This window comes from Nuphar pumila, chromosome 13 (assembly GCF_984573655.1).
Source record: "Nuphar pumila chromosome 13, dmNupPumi1.hap1.1, whole genome shotgun sequence".
NCBI classification, from domain to species: domain Eukaryota; kingdom Viridiplantae; phylum Streptophyta; class Magnoliopsida; order Nymphaeales; family Nymphaeaceae; genus Nuphar; species Nuphar pumila.
In genome coordinates this window covers 69,576,772-69,601,271 of record NC_143261.1, presented here as the reverse complement: position 1 = coordinate 69,601,271, position 24,500 = coordinate 69,576,772, and the positions used below count along the sequence as shown (strand labels likewise).

At 40.3% G+C, this 24,500-nt stretch overlaps 1 protein-coding gene across 1 annotated transcript in view; it reads right to left on the bottom strand.

Annotated features, from left to right (window-relative positions):
* Positions 1-3,100: 3,100 nt before the first annotated feature.
* LOC149818629 (uncharacterized protein At1g32220, chloroplastic-like) overlaps positions 3,101-24,500 on the bottom strand; it is an 86,944-nt gene continuing 65,544 nt past the window's right edge. The window contains exons 8-10 of the mRNA XM_089984019.1: positions 15,125-15,167; positions 3,507-3,598; positions 3,101-3,419 (exon numbers count right to left, since the gene is read on the bottom strand). Of these exons, the coding sequence (XP_089840145.1) occupies positions 3,252-3,419; positions 3,507-3,598; positions 15,125-15,167 (303 nt within the window). The 3' untranslated portion in view covers positions 3,101-3,251. The remainder of the gene's footprint in view (positions 3,420-3,506; positions 3,599-15,124; positions 15,168-24,500) is intronic.

Genomic DNA, 24,500 nt, shown 5'->3' with positions numbered 1-24,500 from the left:
TTTTTTGTGTTGTTTTCTTATCAATTATCATTAAGCACAATTCAATTAATAAATGCTTGATTTTGGTTATCAAACTTCTAAATTTTATTTTTGTTAGGATTTAAGTTTTTTTATTTTGGTTTTTGAAATTATATAAATATTTAATTAGGGGTTTTGTTTTGTTTTTTCCAATTAGCATATCTATGAATGTTGTTTTGATTTAGGTTTTGGAATTGTTTTTTTTAGAATGACATAAATGTTTAGTTTATGGTTTTAGAACTTTTTTGTATGTGTTTTTTAAATATCATTAGGAATGAATCCATGAATATTGTGTGATTTGATTTAGGTTAGAATAGTAGGTATTTTTATTAATTAACATAAATGCATAATTTATGGTGTTGGCAGAAATTAAGGTTTTTATTCAGTTTTTTAGAATGACAAAAATGTTTAGTTATGTTTTTAGGGGTTTTCTGTGTTTTTTTAATTACCAATATGCATGAATCCATGAATATTGCATGATTTCATTTTGGTTAAAAAAATACGGGTTTTTTGTCAATTAACATAAATGCATAATTTATGATATATGTAGAAATTAGGGTTTTGATTTGTTTGTTTTTAGAATACTATAAATATTTAGCTTATTATTTTAAGGTTTTTTCTGTTTTTTTTTTAATTACCATTAGGCATGAGTCCATGAATAAGGTGTGTTTTGATTTTGGATAGAATATTAGTAGTTTTTTAATCAATTAACATAAATGCATAATTTATGATGTTTGTAGGAATTAAGGATTTGATTTAGTTTTTTTAGAATGACATAAATGTTTATTTATGGTTTTAGGGGTTTTTGTGTTTTTTTTTTTAATTACCATTAGGCATGAATTCATGAATATTTTGTGATTTGATATTGCCTAGAATACATAATTTATCATGTTTGTAGGAATTAGGGTCTTGATTTGGTTTTTTTACTCTAGGTGCATATGTATCCCTGTGTAATTTAGGGTTTTACTTTGTATGCCTATATACAAGGTAAAATCTAGGTGAGTTTGTGTACACCCTAGTTTAGATTGTTGGCTCCACCCTTACAATAAAGCAACATGAAATAGGAAAAAAATAATTAGAAATGGTTTATGAGGAAATTACATCTAGCCTCCTTACAGAAGTTTCAATAACAAGCATTTATAGGGAATAACCAAAAAACCCTAATTCTAAATTGGATCAAAGATAGATCAATTATATAATTAAGATCCAAATTAAAATAAAACTCAAATGAAACCTTGAACTAAGAACTGGATCCAGACGGATTCTGTAAACCTGGATTGCACGGTGCTCTGCTTCTACATCACTTCCTCTCCTAAAATGGTGGAACTTTATGGAAAATAATCATGATTGCAGGTTGAGCTATAACACTATTTTGTTGAAAAGAATTCACTACCTTATTCATTTCAGAATTGTGAAATTATTTAAATAAAGTTGAAAAGGGATGTAAATTTCAAAATGCAAAATGTGCATATCAATGAAGAACACGTAAAATGCATACCAAGAAAATAAATGCTAAGAAAAAAGAGAAATATGATATAATGGAAAAAATAGCAGCCAGATTTGTCGAAGTGTTGGCTTTATTTGGGAAGGTAGACTGAATAGTGCAATTTTAAGGAAAATTAAATAAAATAATGTTAATTAAAGCAAAGTTTCGTTTTTGTAAAGTGAAAATGCTGCAATTTTCATTCAAATGCCTTTTGGGCAATCACTCAAATTCATTGACGATGAGGTGTTGAATATGAGAAAGCTTCTCCATCCTTTGCTCTTGGCAGCATGTTGTTCATATTCGGTAAAACTTTTCTCATTTTTTTTTGTGTGACTTAGGGTATAGTACGGTGAAACAACGCTTTACTGGGGTATTATTTCCCTTCATAAGAAATCTACAAACAATGTAAACCTAATTTAGTGATTGTGCTAAATGCCATATAATTGAAAAGATAGAGTTTAGGTCTACTCGATAGGAGGAACCAGTTCATGTACTGAGCTAAAGATTTGAAGCTTTTATCACAACCCGTGGGTTTCAAACTCATGACATCACTAGAGGGGACGACATTTGGGGCTTTGAAACTAAAACTATTGTAACTAAGAATGACTGGGGTTGCATTTGATTGGCTGGACAAATGCCCACCAGACAGAACTGGACGGCATTTGTCCAGAATCCACTTCTCATATCAAAACATGTATGTAGGTGTTGACAGCATACCCAGCAAGCTAGGCTGAATCTAGTCTGGTTCTTTAACCCCATGGTTCAGAATCACACCCACCTTTGTAAGCTTTCTTGTGCACGTGTATCTGGGTCGCCCGAGCACAATGAAATGAAGTTTTAAGAGGTGGATCTTTTCGATTAAACAGCTCCCCTGAGGAAGTCATGAAGAAACGTTGTCTGTACAGGCTTCAAAAGCATAAGCACGTCCCATCTTACTATGCAATACCCAGCCACATTAGCCCCCACGAAGTTGCCCAGTGGGTCATGGTGAGCATCGGGATGCTTGAAAGCCCCGGAAGTCACCAGTTTGATTCCCATTGAGATCAAACCAGTCACAGGCATGGAGCAGCACTGTAGGGCAGGTCTCGCCATCTATATGACCTGATCATGAACGAGAATTCAATGAGCCAAAGAGAGTGAAGCCACAAGCTGGTTGGTTCGTTTACCAGCCTTACCTCCAGTTCTTTACTTGTTATTCCACTCCCCTTATTCCTTTCAGATATTAAGATGGCCATTTCTATCTTATTGTTGTCTTACAGAAATCTTTCTTTAATTGAAGAGCCCTCCATTTTCATAGAACATACCCCCACCATCTATATAGATGATAATCATGATATCCTTAAAACTCGACAACTTGTTGCACAGTAGAGACCAAATATTAAACTCTACTACACTGCACAACTACAATACTACATAGTGAATCATTTCATCCATCATCTTTGTTCAATTTTGAAGGAATAATCACACCAAATCAAACTCATCACAGGATTACTCAAACAAATTAGCAAAGAAATTTGAAATTCAGAACAGAATTCATGTTTGAGACCCGAATACTGTGGCTTCGCCACACATACAACAGAAACAAACATTTTCAGCTGCTGATGAATTGATGCTTTATTATCATACTGATCATTCAAAAAGAAGGATGGCCATTGCAAGGGAACTTTACCATGATCACTTACCATCCAAAAGCGAAAAAAGGTTATAAACGAAGTTTAAAAAACAGATAAATAAAAAAACCATGAACTTATTGCCCGTATCGCAATATACCATACACATCGACAATGCCTGGAGGGAAAGCTGGATCGGTTGCACCTCTCACTGCAACCTTTGCAACAGAGGTCACATTCACAGGAGGCGTGAACACTGGCCCGACAAGGGGGAGTTGACTGAGCGGTTTTGCATGTTGAAGAATCTGCCATGGTAAAAAATGGAGGATCAACTTTTGGCATGGTAAGTGCAGAGTAGGGTTTCACTGAGAATGAGGAGGGTGAGGATTTACCATTTCCATTGGTGAACCAATTATGCTTAGAGGCACTTTCATGCTCCCGACCTGTCGAGTCCCATATATGAATCCTGGCCTAAGAATTACTCCTGCCAAAAAATTCAATGACAACCAATTACTCAAAATATAGGATTTCAAAGTGATAAACCAGTGACCAATATTAGTTAGTCAGAACCATCAAATTCACTCTCAACCAAGGGTTTTGGATCCAAAACCCACAAGTTAATTATAGGTCACTGTGCTTGCATAATACGAAAAGAGAAAAAGAACAAGATAGATGCATCTAGACAGTGAAGCATGGAAGTGCAAGAGATGCCAAAAGAAACAAAATGGGGAAGCATGAAGTGTTGGTAAGTTTCAGAATATTCAATTTTTGTTTCACACAACAAAGGTAGAGATAGCCTTCAATGGGTTTCCTCCAAATCTAGAGCTTGTTAAGATCACCCTTAGAGAGATTAGGTTCCTGCGATGTTGCGGCCTAATGTGCAAGAACAAACTTGCTCATGCAAGCGTGGGTGGAAGGGTGAAGTATATTCTGGTCATATCTTGAGAGCTCAATCAAGTCGACCCATTTCTCAACAGCAGAATATCTGCAGTGTGACTTGAAGTTCTAAACAAAATGTTTCAACCACACACCTCTACGCATCAGATCTTGGATGTCCAAGTTTTTGTTTGTTTTCATATTTGTCCCAACATGAAATACTTGTTATCATCAGCATGAATAGTGCACTGGAAATGAGAAATTAAATGCTAAAACTTAGTAGTTCCGTCTATCAAATGTGAGAACCCATAGGCAAAACCATACCAGGGTTGGGCATGATATGCAAACAAGCTTAAGAATGAACAGAACAAATTTACATGAAGTGTAATACCAAAACATTGCAAGCAATGACACAGATGCTTGAAGAGAATGTAAATGATTATTTTACATTAAGCAAGCTAAGGCACAACACTTGTAAGGTGAGAAGTCCCCAAGCTTGGAATGTCTATCCACTAGGCACAAAAGTGTGCTTCAGGTGAAAACCCACTATATTCATAATAACAATATCCCTTGAAGGATAAGAACTACTACAAACAATTACAGATGGTTTAGATACGAGTTAAGGCTCATCACACGCCATACATGTTAGTGCAACACTCGGTTGAAGGTCATGCCTCTCCACAGATCAAAGTGGTGTCCCCTATGAGCATGTGGTTTTACCATACACAGGTAAATGATCTATTCAGTTCGCTATCCTTTTTCTATACAATATAATATATGCATGTTGTAAAGAATTTACATTTGGATGTCACTTCATATAGTAATATAAAAATTTGAAATATGAAAATGAGGTTCAATATGGTTCCATAAGTGTTAAGAATATATGTATATACGTGTATGTACATATATATATACATATTAATATGCATATATATATATAGATATACACATTTCTATGTTTGTAATAGGAAAATCCCACTAGGGGTATAATAGGCTGTGACCAGTAGGGGCAAAACTGTCTTTATTTTTGTATTTTATTTTTTATTTTATTTTTGTAATATTGGCCTATTGCCAAAGGCTTTTTAGTCCTTTGGAATAGAGCTGTTGGGAGCTACCCAACGGCTTCATTTCCAGCCGTTGGGGTGCTCCCAACAGCTCTTTGAGCCCTTTTACCTCTATAAAAGGAGGTCTCTCTCTCTCTCTCTCTCTCTCTCTCTCTTGTAAAGACATGCTTGTCTCAAGCATTTCAAGTTCAAATATTTTATATTTTTTATATTTGTTTCAAGCCCTTTGAGGCCTTATGCTTGTGCTCTTGTACTTGACTCGTAAGTGGTCCTTGTGTGTTTGTAACAGCCCATAAGAGGCCTTTCATTGTTCATTTTGTATTTCATTACATGGTATCAGAGCATTGGTGCTCTCTTGTTTTTTTTGTATTGAAGATTGCGTAGTGGACCGGGAAGATCGGAAAAGCCTCAATTTGTTTCTTTGGGAAGCATGCCATCAACCTTCTACTTCCTTTGCTTCTTTTCCCTCATTCTTTCTTTCTTTCTCCGTTTCTTTTTATCCTTCTCTTTATCTTCATGGCCAAACCCATCAATTTGATGGGACCAACTACATGTGGGCCACTGCAGCAAAAAGAACCCTAGATGGTAAGGAGCTTTGGCACTTGGTTGACGGTTCTACTCTGGAACCTCAACCCATACTTACTAAAGTTGTTGTGGAAGAGGATGGTGAAAACACTCTTAAAGGAAATGAGGGGGAAAATGCACTCTTAGAGCACAAAAATGCTTATAAAGCATGGAAAATAGGTCATACAAAAACGCTTACAAAAATGGTTATAAATGCACTCATGGAGAGCATGTGTGACGAACCATGTGAGAACATTTTAGAGTTTGAGAGAGCGGATGAAGCTAGAACCTTTATCAAGAAAAACTACACCCAAAAGGATGCCGCTCAAAATGGAAAATCCGTAACAAAAACCATAAATGTACACAAGGTTAAGTGTGTGAGAATATTATGATGTCTTAAAGAGACTTTGAGACCAAATGACTAAGTTTGAGCTTATTTAGGATACCCCTAATGATGTTCACTAAAGGAAGAAGCAAATCTTGGAAGAGCAATTTTTTTAATTCATGCAAGGACTTAAACCCAGATTCAAAAATGTAAGGGTTACCATTACTCATCGTGAGAAGGACGAGCACCCACCTCTTCATGAAGTCTTGGCTGAAGTATGTATGGAGGAAACTAGGCTAAAGACTACGTCGGAGCCTAAGAAACCCAAAGAGAATGTGTTAGCCATATTAAGACCTAGAGCCAACACCAACACCTACAAGCCTCCTCACTTTTCTAAATCCAATTTCTGGAGGCAACGTAGTGATGAAAGGAGAAAAAAGATTGTTTGTCACAATTGTGGTAAACTGAGGCACAACAAGCCTTATTGCCCTGAATTCAAAGGAAATGATGAGCGAAGAGTGCTAAATCTAGAAGCATCACATGGGGATAAGAAAGAAATCAATGGGGATTCAAAATCCATTGAAAACTTTGACCCAACTAGTGGAGGCCTTGCAACCACTTCTCAAGGGTTCATCTTCCTCAATCTAGGGTATCGTGGTTTCTTCTTCTCTCTCATGTAAAGTTTCTTGGCTTTTGGACTCTGGTGTGTCTTTTCACATGACTCCAAACATTTCTTTACTTTTAAAAATAATTCAAGTGGATCTAATACCTTTACTGCAGATAGTTCTTCTCTTTATATTAAAGGAATTGGCAATTTGAAAAATTCTTTAAAATTTTCTATACCCAAAATTAGATTTGTTCCAAAACTCAATTTAAACCTTTTTGTTTCTCAAATAGCCGCTCATGGTTGTAAAATCTCCTTCTCATCGAACCAATGTTTGGTGCAGGATCTCCAATCCGATTTGCAGCTTAGGGAAGGCCATAGAGAAAACTATATTTAAAGAAGACTATTGAAAGACATGGGAGTGTTTGTTAAATTATAATCCATAAGACAATGTATTTTATAATATATATTTTATATGTATAAAAGAAGATACATATACATATATATTTCATATATATGTACATGTATCCATCTACTTATATATATAATATATATTTCTTTCTTGTATTAGTTGTAGGGGCATTTTAGTCATTTTACGCATATTCATGTCGTTGAATATGATTGTAATTCTTTCTTTTAATTTTTCTTATTTTTGTAACTTTTTCTTTTTATTTTATCCTTTTTTATGTACTATTTCTGTACACAATCAGTAGCTGACGGTGTACAGTGTACAACAATCAGCACAGGTAAGAATAAGAGACGTTGGGCTGACTCCCAACGGCTCTAATTAGAGCTGTTGGGAATCAGCCCAACAACTCTTATGAGTTGCTAAAGCTTATAAATAAAGGTTGTAAGCCCATTGTAAAGGTAGAATTTCAGTAACGAGTTGTCTCCTTAAGCTTATAAACATTGTGCATTTATTGCACTTCTTTTGTGGTGTAAAGCTTATAAACAGTGTGCATTTATTGCATTTCTTTTGTGGTGTAAAGCTTATAAACACAACGCATTTATTTTGTGTCTTGAGTATTTGAATTATCAAGTTATTTGAAAACTTGATTGTTTGCAAGGATTCCTCACATGGTATCAAAGCAAGGTTGGAGAAAGAAAGATCATGTGGATTCTCGATTTTTCGGGTGCCTCGAAAAGCATGCCCTCGATTTTTTGGTGATTGGAGTGGATCCGCTTGTTCATCCAATATTTTAGAAGACTCTTCTATCAAAAAAGGTCTAAAAATCCTTTGTGGCACGTATTCTTTTTCATCATCTCTCCTCTCTAATGGGTGAAAAAGACTTATTTTTCTCTCGGCTTCAAACTCAATAGGTCCAACTATCACGTTTGGGCCGGAAACATGGAGGCTCATATTAAAGGAAAAGCACTTTGGGGTTATGTCCAAGGCTCGATTCCCGAACTGGAGCCAAAGATAACCTTGATGGAGAAAGGAGAAATAAAAATCCTTGAAGGCGAAGAAAAAGTCAAGGCTCTTGAAGACTACACCAAAAAACATGAAGAATGGGAGATGAGAAATTTTAAAATCCTCTCATGGATTTTCTCATCCGTAGAAACAAGAATTAACACCAATATTATCAAGTTTAAAAAGGCTTCTCAAGCATGGGAGTACCTTGAGAAGATGTACACCTTTAGAGACTTTTCCCATAAATATTACCTCCAAAAGAGGGCGCTAACTCTTCATCAAGGAGAAATGACTATAAGGGAGTATTTTGCCGAACTCTCTTCTATTTGAGATGAGCTTGCTATGCTCGAACCCAAGTGGAGTGGAGAAGTCATAGAGCTTCGTCATAAACAATTGGAAGAAGATAGATTTTTTAATTTTTTGAATGGGCTTAGGCCTGAATTCGAACAAATCCGGTCTTCTCTTTTATCCGCCTTCACTTCTCCCTCTCTTAAAGATGTAATTACTAAACTAAGTGGGGAAGAGACTCGTATGGGTATAAGCAAAAACAACCCAAGTGTTCTAGCTACACCTTCCAATAATGAAGAAAATGAATGAGTTAATGTCGTCTCAAGACCGGGGAGCAACTTAAGGACTTACAAGCCTCCTCACTTCAAGAATCAAAACTCAAATGGTCAAGGAGAGAAGAAGGATTATAGCAAGCTTTTATGCCATTTTTGTAAGGAACCGGAGCATATCAAGCCTATTTGCCCAAAGTGGAAAAAGTTACTTGCCATAGCTACTACATCCCAACCTCAAAAGGAAGAGTGCTCGTCATCTTCAAATGGAGCTCTCTCATTGCAACTAATCGTGGATGCACTTCAACCTCTTCTAAAAGGGGTTATTTCCAGAGCCGCCATGTCAACATCTTCTCCTCCCGGTAAGACCTCTTGGCTTTTAGATTCAGGTGCTTCTTTTCACATAACCCCAAGTTTTAGTTCTTTTTCCGAATACTCAAAAAATCACTCTCCATCTTTTGTTTCAACCGCGGATGGAACATCTCTTGAAGTAAAAGGAATAGGAAATTTTGAAAAACAAGGGTTCTTTGTTCCAAAAATTAGATTTATACCCAAATTAAACTTAAATTTGCTTTACGTTTCTCAACTCTCGGATCATGGGTGTGATATAAAGTTTTCATCTAACAAATGTTGGATACAGGATCGTCGGTCCGGGAGATTGATTGGGGAAGGCTCTAGGAAGGGTGATCTATACTATATCGATTCTCTTCAAATTCCAAAGAACCCGTTTTGTAATGTTGTCCAACAAAATGATATTAATGTGTGGCACAAGAAACTTGGACATCCAAATATTGCAAAAATTTCTCATTTACCTTTTGTTAAAAGTCTATGTAAAAGTGATTTCACTTGTAACGACTGTATTCTTGAAAAAATGAAAAAATTGCCTTTTTGTCAAAGATCTATGTTTACAACATGACCTTTTGAAATTATCCATTCGGATGTATGGGGACCGACACCCGTCCTATCAAAAGAAGGTCTTGCATATTATGTCATTTTTGTTGACGACTACACGAGATATTGTTGGATTTATTTTCTTAAACACAAATATGAAGTTTTCTCAATTTTTAAAACCTATCATATGATAATTAAAAATAAATTTAATAGGAATCTAAAAATTTTTAGAAGTGACTCTGGTGGAGAATACCTTTCAAGTGAATTAAAAAATTATCTTGAAAGTCATGGTATTCTTCACCAAAGATCTTGTTCGAAAACCCCTCAACAAAATGGATTAGCCGAAAGGAAGTATAGACATATAATAGAGACAACTCGAACATTACTTGTTTCTCAAAACATCCCAAAAGGTTTTTGGGCTGAAGCGGCTTTAACATCTATCTATCTTATAAATCGGCTACCTTCTAAAAACTTGAACAATATCTCGCCTTTTGAAAAATTGTATACCAAAGAACTCGACTATAGTCGGTTGAGAATTTTTTGTTGTAAATGCTTCGTTCTTACTGACAAGAACGACAAGCTTTCACCAAAAGCCATTGCTTGCGCTTTTCTTGGATATTCTGAAACTCAAAAAGGGTTTTGTTGTTATGATATTAAGAATGACAAGCTATATGTTTCCAGAAATGTGAGTTTTCTGGAAAATGCTAATGGTTTTGAAAGGAGTGAACCCTTTGAAGAAAACATGGATTACTCTTTTTTATTTGAAATGTTAGAACATGATGATGATAGTGATCATAGTGATGACTATTTCATTCATAATGACGTCAATGACAAAGGAAATGGCTCTCCCCATCCACCTATCTCCCAACATAGAAATGAAGGAGCATTGAGAGATCCTATAACATATACCCATAGAGATAGAAACAGTTTTAGGAGTGCAATTGAAAAATTCAGTGAACCTAGTGGGTCCTATTCAACAAATGATGAAAACCTACGAAGATCTGAGAGAAGTAGAAAGATGCCTTGTAGGTTTATTTTATATAATTCGTTTACTCCTAAACATAAAGCATGCCTTAGCGCCATTCATTTCTATATAGAACCCAGAAACTTCGAAGAAGCCAAAAAGAATGATGAATGACTGAAAGCAATGGAATGTGAGCTTTCTGCTCTCAACAGGGCAGAGACTTGGGAGTTCCAAGATCTTCCTAAGGGTAAGAAAACAATAGGGTGTAGATGGGTATTTAAGGTAAAAACTAAGAGCGATGGATCTCTTGAGAGATATAAGGCTCGATTAGTTGCAAAGGGATATAGTCAAGAATATGAGATTGACTATGAAGAAACTTTTGCCCCTGTGGCCCGAATGGTTACTGTCCGATGTCTCATTACCGTTGCCTCAATCAACAAATTGAACATTTATCAAATGGATGTTAAAAATGCTTTCCTAAATGGTGATCTGAATGAAGAGGTATATATGGATGCTCCACCAGGAATGGAGACTCCCAAAGGGAAAGTGCTCCGCCTTCGAAAAACACTTTATGGTTTAAAACAAGCCCCCAAGGCTTGGAACGATAGATTTAACTCTGTAATGTTAGAAAATGATTTTTCTTCATGTTTCACTGACACTGCCTTATTTGTTAAAAAAACCAATGCAGAGATTGTCATTCTGCTCTTATATGTGGATGATATGCTTATAACCGGAAGTAATTCTAAAGGGGTTAAAAGCATAAAATCAATTTTGAAGGATATGTTTGAAATGTCTAATTTGGGATTTCTAACTTATTTTTTGGGTATTGAAGTAGCATACTCTCATAGAGGGTATTTTTTATCTCAAACTAAGCTTGCATCTGAGATTATTGACAGGTCAGGTATTACGGATGATAAGGTTTTTGAAACTCCTGCTATAATAGGAGCCAAAATGAAGATTGATGATGGTATTCCTCTCTCCGATCCCACCCCCTACAGACAACTTGTGAGATCTTTGATGTATCTGAGTATTACTCGACCAGATATCTCTCATGCAGTTCATACTGCAAGTCAGTTCCAACATGCATCAACATCAGTTCACATGAGTGCCATCTTGCGAATTGTGAGATACATAAAAGGCACAATAAACAAGGGAGTATTTTTATCCTCTTCTTCTGAATTAAAATTAATTGCTTATACTGACTCTGACTGGGGAGGTGACCCAAATAACCGTCACTCCACCACTGGTTTTTGTGTGTTTTTAGAAGACTCACTGATTTCATGGAGATGTAAGAAACAACAAAAAGTGTCTCTATCTTCAACAGAAGCTGAATATCGTGTCATGGCGACTACTACCATGAAGAATGTATGGATTCATCAGCTACTAGAAGATATGGGGATTAATGTAGAAGGGCCCACCAAGCTATGCTGTGATAACAAGAGTGCAATTTATATTGCCAAAAACCACACATTTTATGAGCGGACCAAACACATCGAGATGGACTGCCACTATGTCCGAGAAACATATCTGAAACGAGTCATAGATCTTCCATATGTAACTTCAGAATATCAACTGACAGATTTCTTCACCAAATCGTTGTACTCTCCGCGATTCAACTTCTTTCTTGGCAAACTTTCGATCATTATGCCCTAAGTTTGAGGAGGGGTGTTAAATTGTAATCCATAAGACAATGTATTTTATAATATATATTTTATATGTATAAAAGAAGATACATATACATATATATTTCATATATATGTATATGTATCCATCTACTTATATATATAATATATATTTCTTTCTTGTATTAGTTGTAGGGGTATTTTAGTCATTTTATGCATATTCATGTCGTTGAATATGATTGCAATTCTTTCTTTTAATTTTTCTTATTTTTGTAACTTTTTATTTTATCCTTTTTTATGTACTATTTCTGTACAAAGTCAGTAGCTGACTGTGTACAGTGTACAACAGTCAGCCACTGACTGTTGTACACTGGTAAGAATAAGAGACGTTGGGTTGACTCCCAATGCCTCTAATTAGAGCTGCTGGAAATCAGCCCAACTCTTATGACTTGCTAAAGCTTATAAATAAGGGTTGTAAGCCCATTGTAAAGGTAGAATTTCAATAAGGAGTTGTATATTTAAGCTTATAAACACTGTGCATTTATTGCACTTCTTTTGTGGTGTAAAGCTTATAAACATTGTGCATTTATTGCATTTCTTTTGTGGTGTAAAGCTTATAAACACTGTGCATTTATTTTGTATTTTGTGTCTTGAGTATTTGAATTATCAAGTTATTTGAAAACTTGATTGTTTGCAAGGATTCCTCACAGTGTTGATGCAATCACCCTCGCGGTGATGCTGTGATAACAAAAGCACCATATACACAGCCAGCAACCACATATTTCATGAAAGAACCAAGCATATCGAGATGGATTGTCACTATGTTCGTGAAGAGTACCTTAAGAAGACAATCATTCTGTCGTATGTAGCATTAGAATTTCAACTGGCTGATTTTTTCACGAAAGCGCTTCTTTCTCCCTGGTTTCACTTCTTACTTGACGAACTTTCGATGATCACACTGTAAGTTGGAGAGAGAGTGTTAAGAATATATGTATATACATGTATGTACATATATATACATATTAATATGTATATATATTATATGTTTGTAATAGGCAATATTAGAGTTGTCAGTCGAGGAAGCAGGAGCGGAAAGCATAAGCGAAAGCAAGAAGCGGGACACTTCTAAAATTTTAGGAAGCGAAAATCGCAAGACGACTTAGAAGTGAACCAGGAATTGTCTCAAAAGCGAGAAGATAAGAGAACCGGAAGCGAAGAGAAAAGCGACCTAGGATTCAAGTGGGAAGCGAACAGGAATCGAGTTTTCTCGATATTGAGTAAAAAAATTTGTTAAAGGTTTCAAGCCCCCCAAAAAACTCACTTATATTAGGAAGCGAGCAGGAAGCGAGTTTTCCCAATAATGGGAAGTGTGCTTCCCCACTAAATGGGAAGTGTGCTTCCCCATTAAATGGGAAGTGCACTTTCCATTTAAAAGGGTCGCTTCCCCACGCGTTTCGCGCTTCCAAAACGCATTTTGAGGAAGCACGCTTCCTGAGTCCTATAGTGTTTCTGGTAACCTTGAGCAATACCCAATAGGGATATTTTTGTCTTTTCACATTGTGTAATAGGTTGTGTAGGGGCACAACTGTCTTTATTTGTGTATTTTATTTATTTTTATTTTTTGTTTGTAATATTGACCTATTGCCAAGGGCTTTTTAGTCTTTCAGAATAGAGCTGCTAGAAATAGTTGTTGGGGTGCTCCCAACAACTCTTTAAGCCCTTTTACCTCTCTCTCTCTCTCTCTCTCTCTCAAAGACATGCTTGTCTCAAGCATTTCAAGTTCAAATATATTTATATTTTTTATATTTGTTTTTAGCCCCCCAATTGTTTTGGGATGAAGGCGTAGTTGTTGTTGTTGTTTGTTATATTTGTTTCTAGCCCTTTGAGGCCTTGTGCTTGTGCTCTTGTACTTGACCCATAAGTGGTCCTTATGTGTTCACACTTTTGTGTGTTTGTAACAGCCCATAAGAGGCATTCTATTGTTCGTTTTGTATTTCATTAAAATAAGAACTAGGAAAAGGGAAGTCCTAATAATAAGATCTAATTGTTCATTTCCACATACATAACAAGCCATTGAATGGCCTCATTAGAAGCACGAATTAATGTACTGGAATCAGTGTCGCAAATATCACTTTGAATTTGAAAACTTCATGATGTTTTGACAGGCTGCAAAAATCCTAATATTATCATGAACTTCCAAAATCTCACTCATTTCAACACATTGCACAATTATCATAATTTTCCATAGTTTTTTAATTCTTTAGTAAGTTTACATGTTTCTAATTTTCTAACAGTTTTCTTGAGAAAAAAAACAAAACTTACAATTTATCAAAAGATTTTCCCTTGCAAAGATAATCTTGAAACAAGATTTATGTTTCCCTTAAGTTTTCCCTGTTTAAAGAAGAATAATGCCCCTTAACAAGTATATTTTTCTGATTGGTGGTAACCAGGCTCAAATCCTTGCTCAACAGAATTTGTGTGCGCAAAACATCATTTACTATCCTCTGGACAAAAGGGAGTAAAAACCCTTGACAAGCAGATTTTCCCCTCAAGTGTCATTGCTATTGGCAACGAATTTGAACAGGGTTTGCTAGGTGGAATTTTATAAGAGGCCAACTTCACGGACACGGTAGATCCCATGGATAATAAAAAAGAGAATTAGATTACTGCAAGCACCTAAACTTCAACAATGACTCCCCATTTCCGAGTATGCATTCTATAATATGCACAGCAGAAAATGTTCAAATTGCTTAGTGAAGCCCAAAATTTCACCGAAGATCAAAGTTTTAGACATGTAACAAAATCTTTCTGTTTCTTCTACCTAAGCAATCTTTCCTATCCACAAAATTCTTTTGAAGCAGAAAAAATAAAATATTATATCAAATTTTATTCAAGACATGTACAGCAAAACTATGATCATTCACTGATTTTAGTTGTTGAGTAAAATTTGCATGTCAATGCATCCCAACTCAAGCTTGTAAGCAGAGGACAGAAACCAAAGTCAAGTTCAAAAGGAAAAAAATTATACGCAGAAGCATATTCATATATGAACTACCATGTAAAACAGATGGCCTTAAGCAAGTAACAGATTTGTAAAACCCATGAAAAGTAATATCTAATTAAGGAGCTGACCTCCATATGGAAATTTTGCCAGTAGTTCTGCTTCAGTGGCTTTCTGCATCCACAAATTTCTAGTTAATCTCCACACGCAGTAGATCCAATAAAGTATCATAATAGTCCATGTAGCAACAACACCAAAGAGAGACTTGAAACCAAATTTGTGAGACTTGAACCAAAATGGTAATAGCCCACTATAGTAGCATAAGCTGCATAACACAATGCAATATAGGATATCAACATTTTGTGCACTCATAAAAAATCCAAGGAACAGCATGGCTACAGGTATCAACTTGAGGTACAATGTCAGGGACTCAGGATTCAATTTAACTAAGCACCAATAACCATAGTTATCTTTTCAATTTGTGAAGGCACGATGAACAATTTCTTTGTCAATTTGGTCACTTAAAATTGGCAAAAACAAAACTAGAAGCCATGATTTTAGATGTATATGCAATGGTGACAACATGAGTTATTAACTTTGCCTACTTCCCATGGTAAACAAATAATGTCAGGAGAAACAAGCCAAAATAGTAAACTTCTGATTGCCCTACATGCTGATTGCCACAAACGTCCTGAACCATGTTCCATTCAATGAAACTCATACCTTGTTATCAGGCATATATTCATCTGTTCAGAATCAGTATACTTCTACCTGTTCTCCCATTGCAAGGTATCTTTCTGCATTTCTATCTGCTCAAGGGTAATTTAGCTTTGCGCTGTTTGAGATGTCATATGCTGCACACTTAGGCATGTAATGCCTGTTTGTTTACGTTAATTGGGATATTTTCTAGTTTTCATGGCATTATAGCAGTCAATACTCAATAACTATGTCATATAAGTGCGGGTGCGAAGACATGGGTGAAGGGGTGCATGTATAATATATATAAATATATATATATAGAGAGAGAGTAACTAGAATATGAGAACTAGAAACATGGTCATTTTCAACACTTTTTTTGCTGGATGAGCTTGGCATGGTCAATTTGCTAGGAATCAACCATTGGATCATGTATTTTCGATAAAAAAAATGAGATTTTTGAATGCTTGAATATTTATGAATATTATGAGCCATTGATTTTAAAACCTTAAAAAAATCACGTTTATGCATCAAAATCGGATAATTCAAGAGCAGGTTCTTATAAATCCAAGCATGTAGATTACATCCGTACAGTTAGATTCAAGAGAAAAGGACAAAATTTCCATGAAAATAGCAGTTCACAATTAGTTTTCATATTTCCAATTCTCATATTCTAGTGATTATATATATAGGGAAATGAAAATCTCCACAATGGAAAACCCTCACAAACCTCCTCAATGGATGTTTATTGGATTTTTGGTGTTTTTTCCAAAATTCTAGCCGTACTGATCTATATGCTTGTTTTTATAGGAATCAGTTCTTGGAGCATTTGATTCCGATGCATGGATAGGTTTTTATAAGTTTCAAAATCAATGACGTACAATTTTCATAAATTTTTGAGGCTCAAAATACAAATTTTCTATCCAAAATTCATGATCCAAGTGTAACACCCCAAAATTTCAAGCTTGCAAACCTTTCGAAAAAAAAAAACAAGAGACTAAAAAGGAATCTCTTCATCTCAGAGATGATTTACGAAATCAGCGGAAGACTATACTTTTATTAATTTCAGAAAGGCAAGCTGACAACTTTGAGCGCGTTAGCTAAAAGAACCAAAACGCACAACACATGCTACTTGCGGACACTTGGAAAAGCCACTTTCATTTAAGAAGTTCTCCAAATAGTACAAAATTAGGATCTCCCAAGGAAAATCCGTTACAAAACCCCAAACAACAGGACGCGAGCTAAGAGCAGGAAGAAGAACGTCTTGGAGCCATCTAGCCATCGCGCCATCGCCTGTGGTGTACCTAATCATCACCTGTACCCATAGAATGGGTTAGTTTCACGAAAAACTAGTAGGCGCACAAGAGAGACTACAAGGATCTGAATTATGTAATTTAATTCAGTAAGTTACACAGTTTAAAGCAAATATGCAGTTAAACATGTAAGCAATGCATGCAGATAACCAGTGCAAACGCGTAAGTAGTGCAAGCGAATACGTAGTGCAAGTGAATAAGTAGTGCAACGAATCAGTAGTGCAAGCAAGTCGGTGGTGCAAGCGAGTCAGTAGTGCAACGAATCAGTAGTGCAGCGAATCAGTAGTGCAAGCGAATCAGTAGTGCAAGCGAATCAGTAGTGCAACGAATCAGTAGTGCAGCGAATCAGTAGTGCAACGAATCTCACGGACCAGCAACCAAAGTGAACAGACTTTATGTTCCGATATTACTGGCCTGCGGGTACGCGCAGGCAAAACATAGAAACAACTGAGACTAGTTCGGGCGTCTATTATTCTATGTATTTTCAATAACCCGAATAGCTAGTTGAGTCCGCTCCAAAGGGGACGGCTTTAGCCGAGAGAGGATTCCCCAGAGGCTGAAAAGCAGTGCCACGGATGCATCCAACTTCTGCAGAAGTGTTAAGCTAACTATTGTAGCCCCTTTCCCCTAACTCCAATGACTGGGGAGGCCGGATCTTTGCCCGTGGGGTGGTTGTTAACAACCTGTCCATTGGAGTTTTTGTACCGATCTGTCCTCTCCCTTGACAGACAACCAGAAGCGAACGGGTGCGTTAGGGGTTGCTTAACTAACGACCCATTCTATGCTGTGGTCTTTAAACCACTCGAGCATCTTGCCTGTGAAGGCGAATGTGAGGCCATTTATGTGATTACAACAGTTTGCATTTAGCGTTGTTCGAGGTCGCACGACCGTCTCATCCGATCATCGCAGTACTAGACGTGTCGTGCACGACTATAAGTACTCTACGATAAAGGGGGTATAGCTCCTCAATAGAAGCCTCAACAGGAGTGTTTCACAAAGATGTAAAGTTTATCAACTTTACTCTATCTTTTGAAACAGCAGTACCTTGTGCCAACATGATGCATGTGATTATCTCGAATCACATCCGCTATCGGGGTATCTACATGTCTCGCATGACTCGATACCGGCCTCGATAGACGAGATACGGGTTTCTCAACAGAACACCCGCTAAGAAGTTCGCTCGCTCCCGACTAAACTCTTGTCGCAAGAGGGAGAGTGGTAAATGCTCCTTGCATCCTCCACGAGGATGCCCTTAAGGCATCCGCAAAGAGCAAGAACCTGCACGTCATCTGCAACAGCCAGGCAATACCAACACGTATGCAAAAGCAAGAGGCTAGGCGCAGAGCGCGACGGCAAGGTAAAGGGCAAGGATTTGCGAAACCGCATCCTTGAGTGAAGTGGATACTCGTATATATATATATATATATATATATATATATATATATATATATATATATATATATATATATTCAATGGTCGCTTTTAGTTCAATTGAACTTAATTCAAATATCCAAGTCTTCCGTGCAATTTTCCCCTACCTTGGAGGGTTACGAGCTTGCTGACGTCTGCGGACGTACACGATTGACGGCTCGGGTCGCGGAGCGCGAGTGGGATCCGTCGTAGCTGCAAATATGCGATATTAACAAGCAAACTCTGACAAAAGCAAAAGCAAGGCAAAGACTCGACTTTTCCGATACATAGGGTTGGGGCCAACCGTCCCAATTGACTCGAAAAGAAGATGGGGCAGGATCAAAAGACTCTAGCTGCCAAAAGAGGGGTGTAGTCAAATGCGAACAGATGACTCACGCTACTAGGAATTCCTCGTTGGAGACCAACAATTGTAATGATTTGTCCCCATCACGATATAGCTTCCAAAGATTTCCCGGGCTTGTCGGCCAAGGGTATCGGCTTGCGCACAAAGGGCAGGGGGCCATCGGCCCCTGCTGGCAACAAAAAGGCAGGGGCCATCGGCCCCTGCTGGCATAACAAAAGGCAAGGGCCATCGGCCCCTGCTGGCATAATAAAAAGGCAGGGGCCGATGGCCCCTGCTGACAAACTAAAAAGGCAGGGGCCATGGGCCCCTGCTGGCACAAACAAAAGGCAGGGGCCGATGGCCCCTGCTGGCATAACAAAAGGCAAGGGCCATCGGCCCCTGCTGGCATAATAAAAAGGCAGGGGCCGATGGCCCCTGCTGGCATAATAAAAAGGCAGGGGCCGATGGCCCCTGCTGGTACAATAAAAAGGGGCAAGGAGGAGGGGCTCGGCCCCTCCCCTGCCGTAACAAAAAAAACAGGGAGGAGGGGCTCGGCCCCTCCCCTACCGAAACGGAGAGCAGGGAGGGGTGTCGTGCCCCTCCCCTGCTAAAAGGGGGCAAAGGGAGGGGGTTTGACCCCTCCCGTGGCCACACAGAGAAATGAGGGAGAGAGAGAGAAGAGACGGAGAGGGAAAAAAAGGAGAAAGAAGAAGCGATGGCGTACCAGGGGGTTTTCGGAGGAACTCGCCGAAGAGGAGCTCGCCGGAAGGAAAAGGGGGGGGGGGTCGCCGATGTCGGTGGCGGCGGCTGTCGGGGGTCGCCGGCGTCGGTGACCGTGGACGAGCGAGAGAGGGAAACGGAGAGACAGAGAGCGAGTGGCGGTGAGGGGGGTTTCGTAACCCTCCTCCCGCCTGCCTCGCTGTCTTTTAATGACAGCGAGGGGCGGTGGCCCGGGTCGGGTCCGGGTCGGATCCGGATCCGGCCCAAACCAAATTTTTTTTTTTTTTTTTTGATATTACATCCTACCCTCCTTAAAATAATTTCGTCCGCGAAATTTCTATAGCATAAATTGGTCAAAATACAAGTCGGGGTATTTATCCCTGATATCCGACTCAAGCTCCCATGTACATTCACTAATTCCATGGTGTTGCCAACGTACTTTTACAAGAGAAATCGTCTTCGATCTGAGCACTTGGTCTCGACGATCAACGATTGCTACTGGTCTTTCCTCGAACGTCAAGTCCTTATGGATATCCACATCATCATAATGAATGATGTGCGATGGGTCGTGAACATATCTTCTCAGCATGGATACGTGAAAGACGTTGTGAATCTGAGCGTACTGAGGAGGCAGCGCAACGCGGTAAGCCGCCTCGCCGATCCGATCCAGGACCTCAAAAGGTCCGACGAATCGCGGACTCAGCTTTCCCTTTTTCCCGAACCGGAAGACGCTCTTGGTAGGAGATACCTTAACAAAAACCATATCTCCTGTTGAGAACACGAGCTCTCTACGTCGACGATCGGCGTAACACTTCTGCCGACTTTGCGCGGTACGCAGACGTTCCCTGATCATCTGCACTTGCTGAGTATAGTGCTGTAGCACTATAGGTGAATCTAGCATCCGTTCACCAACCTCATCCCAGTAAACGGGTGATCGACAAGGCTTCCCGTACAAGGCTTCGTAAGGGGCCATACCGATACTGGCATGGTAACTATTATTGTACGCGAATTCTGCCAACCCAGTATGAGAGTCCCATTCTCCCCTCCAGTCCAACATGCACGCTCGCAGCATGTCTTCCAAAGTCTGAATCGTGCGTTCAGATTGTCCATCAGTCTGAGGGTGGAAGGCAGTGCTGAATTTTAGCTTTGTGCCCAAGGCCAACTGCAGCTGCCCCCAAAACCTGGAGGTGAACCTCGGGTCACGATCGGAGATGATTGACACAGGAACACCGTGCAATCTCACAATCTCCCTGACATAGAGGTCTGCCAAGCTATCCAGTGACTGACTGAGCCGTATAGGGAGGAAATGCGCCGATTTAGTGAGTCGATCCACGATCACCCAAATCGCATCGTGTTTCCTCCGCGTCCTCGGCAAACCGACGATGAAGTCCATCGTGATGTCCTCCCACTTCCATTGTGGAATCTCCATTTGCTGCACCACTCCGCCTGGTCGTTGGTGCTCGATCTTAACCTGTTGGCAAGTCAAGCACTTCGAAACGTACTCGGCTACGTCCCGCTTCATTCCGTTCCACCAATATCTGCGCTGCAAATCTTTGAACATCTTTGTGCCGCCCGGGTGGATCGTGTACTTGGACTTGTGGGCCTCAGTGAGAATCTCATCTCTCAAAAAAGGATCTTCTGGCACCCAGAGACGATCCTTACGCCATACACCTCCTTCCTCACTCAGTCGGAAGGGGGTATCGGCCCGCTGCGCTAGAGCCTTCAACTTATCATACTGCGCATCGATCTTCTGACTGACAAAGATCTTTGACAATAGCTCAGGCTGAGCTACCATGCTGGAAAGACTGATCGAAACTGGAGTGACCACAAACGGTTCCCACGATATCAGATCCTCGACCAGCTTCCACCCCGCAAACAACAAATTTACGGAAACGCTGGGAGACTTGCGGCTCAGAGCGTCGGCCACAACGTTCGCTTTTCCTGGGTGGTAGGACAAGGTAAAGTCGTAATCCTTGAGGAATTCCAGCCAACGTCGCTGCCTCATATTCAGCTCCTTCTGCGAGAACAAAAATTTTAGGCTCTTATGATCTGTAAAAGCCTCGAACCGCTCCCCATACAAATAGTGCCGCCATATCTTCAATGCGAAGACTACCGCTGCTAACTCCAAATCATGAGTCGGGTAATTCTTCTCATGTATTTTAAGTTGGCGCGATGCATAGGCGATCACTCTATCGTTCTGCATTAAGACGCAACCCAAACCTGTCCCGGAAGCGTCTGTGTAAATCACGAAGCCGCCTTGACCCGAAGGTAAGGCCAAAATGGGAGCAGTCGTAAGACGTTCCTTTAACCTCTGAAAACTGCTCTCACACATGTCGTCCCACACGAACCTAGCTTCTTTCTTCAGGAGCTGCGTCAAGGGTAGAGAGATCTTAGAAAAGTCCTGGATAAATCTTCGGTAATACCCAGCTAATCCAAGAAAACTCCGAATGTCACGAACATTCCTCGGTTGCTGCCAACTGAGTACAGCCTCAACTTTCGCTGGATCCACGGACACACCTTCCTTGGAGATGACATGTCCCAAAAACATGATCTCCTCGAGCCAAAACTCGCACTTAGAGTACTTAGCGAACAACCGCTCCTTTGGCAAGGTTTCGAGAATAACTCTCAAGTGCTCACGATGTTGCTCCCAGCTATCTGAATACACCAAGATGTCGTCGATGAACACGATCACGAAGGTGTCCAAAAAGGGTTTGAACACCCTATTCATGAGATCCATGAACGCTGCAGGAGCGTTAGTGAGTCCAAAGGGCATAACCGTAAATTCGTAATGCCCATACCTGGTCCGGAAGGCCGTCTTGGAGATATCATCTCCTTTAATTCTGAGTTGATGGTACCCAGATCTAAGGTCGATCTTTGAGAAGATCCTGGCCCTCTGCAACTGATCGAACAGATCCTCGATGCGCGGCAACGGGTACTTATTCTTTATTGTCGCCTGGTTAAGCATCCGATAATCGATGCACAACCGCAATGATCCGTCCTTCTTTTTCACGAACAAGACGGGAGCTCCCCAGGGCGAGACACTGGGGCGAATGAATCCCTGATCCATCAACTCCTGCAACTGCTTCTTGAGCTCTGCGAGCTCGGCTGGCGCCATCCGATATGGAGCCTTAGAAATTGGCGCAGTACCCGGCAGCAACTCGATGCTGAACTGCACCTCGCGAGGTGGAGGAAGGCCTGGCAGTTCCTCCGGGAAGACGTCTGGGAAATCTCGAACAATCTCCAAGTCTCCCATCGGGACTTGCGTCGGCCCGGACTGGATGGCACTGACCAAAAAGGCAGTGCATCCCTTCCTCAGGTAGCTCTGCGCCTTCAACGACGAAATCAACTTGCTCGCCCGAACGGGTTTCAGGATCTTGAATTCCATCTTGGGCATTCCTGGTGGAGATAAAACAATCCTACTATCTCGGCAGAAAATCTTGGCAAGATACTTGTGCAGCCAATCCATGCCTAGGATGACGTCAAATTCTGTCATCACTAGCAGGATAGCACAAGCCGGTAAATGCCGATCTGCTAAGACTACGTCCAACTCTGGTACGTAGGCCGCACAAATGGTATTTTTCCCAATCGGGTTATACACTTCAAGAGTATTATGCAAGGGTTTTACAGGTATGTGCAAACACTCGGCAAAATTTACCGAAATAAAAGAGTGTGTGGCACCACAATAAAAAAGCACAAAGGCCGCTTGGTTAGCGACAAAAAGGGTACCTTGCACTAGGTCGCCCTTGGTCAACTGCTCAGCCTTGGCTGAGTAGACACGTCCCGGCGCCCTCTTTTGACCGCTCGTCTGTGGTGGTGGCGACTGATACTGCTGTTGCGGCAGTGGCGGCCGAGGGAGCAAAGGTGCTCCGCTGGTCTGCCTGGAATCATCAGCCGCCTTTTTGCGGCAATCACGGACGTAGTGGCCCATCTTGCCACAATACAGGCATCCGCCTGTGTCGAGCGGGCACGCCTGCCCAAAGTGAGATCGCTGGCATCTGGGGCATACGCTGCCAGCCTGCTGCCTGGCTGGAGGATTGCCCTGTGGCCGTTGACGCTTCGAAGGAGGATATCGTTTCCTTCCTCCTTCGCTCTTTACAGGAAGGAACGGTCGTTTGCCTGAGTCGCCGGAAGGTGTCTTCGGCTCACCACCCGTAGCGGGTGGCCTCCTGCCCTGAGCACTCTTAGTGCGCTCCCATGCTTCACTCAGAACGGTAGCGGCAGCAACTGCCGCAGAGAAGGTCGAGGGCATGCTCGTTAGGACCCGATGCATGAGTCCCTCCTTCAGCCCCCGAACAAACTTTCCTGCTCGCTCGCGATCATCCGCGAACAGGTTAGGGCAGTAGGGTTCCAAACTCTGGAATTTGGCGATGTAATCCGTCAAACTCGAATTGCCCTGGCAGAGCTCCAAGAACTCCACCTTCTTCTTCTCCCTTGCGTGAGGTGGGAAGTAGTTCTCCAAGAAAGCCTTCCTGAAAGCTTCCCAAGGAATGGGCGAAATTCCCGAAAACTGCACACCCCGCGCCATGTCCCACCAACTGCGGGCATTCCCCTTCAGCCTGAAGGTCCCGAAAAGCGTCTTCTTGTCATCGGGTACTGACAAGACCTCGTACACTCGTTCTACCTCCTTCACCCAGTTATCAGCCATATCTGGGTCGGGCTTGCCGTCGAAGGTCGGGGGGTCAAGCTTCAGAAATTTCTCATACGTCACTGCGGTATGCGGGATCGGCTCAGGAACGGGCGCTGGTTCCCTTTGGGAACGAATTTGGTCTCGCATAGCCGCTGCCAGGGAACCCAGGGAATCCATCACGAATCCCCGCTGATCTGACCATTCGTCAGCAGACCCTTCGTTCGAGTTCCTTGCCATCCTTGGAGTAAACAAGGAATACCCATAATTAGAAATTTTAGGAAACTCAAAACAAGCAAAAACATAAGTACTATTCATGTTTAACATGAGTAGTTTATGAAACCCCAACAATGCTGGTATACACACAAAACACGTCAAGCCACTTAACTTAACAATGCCTT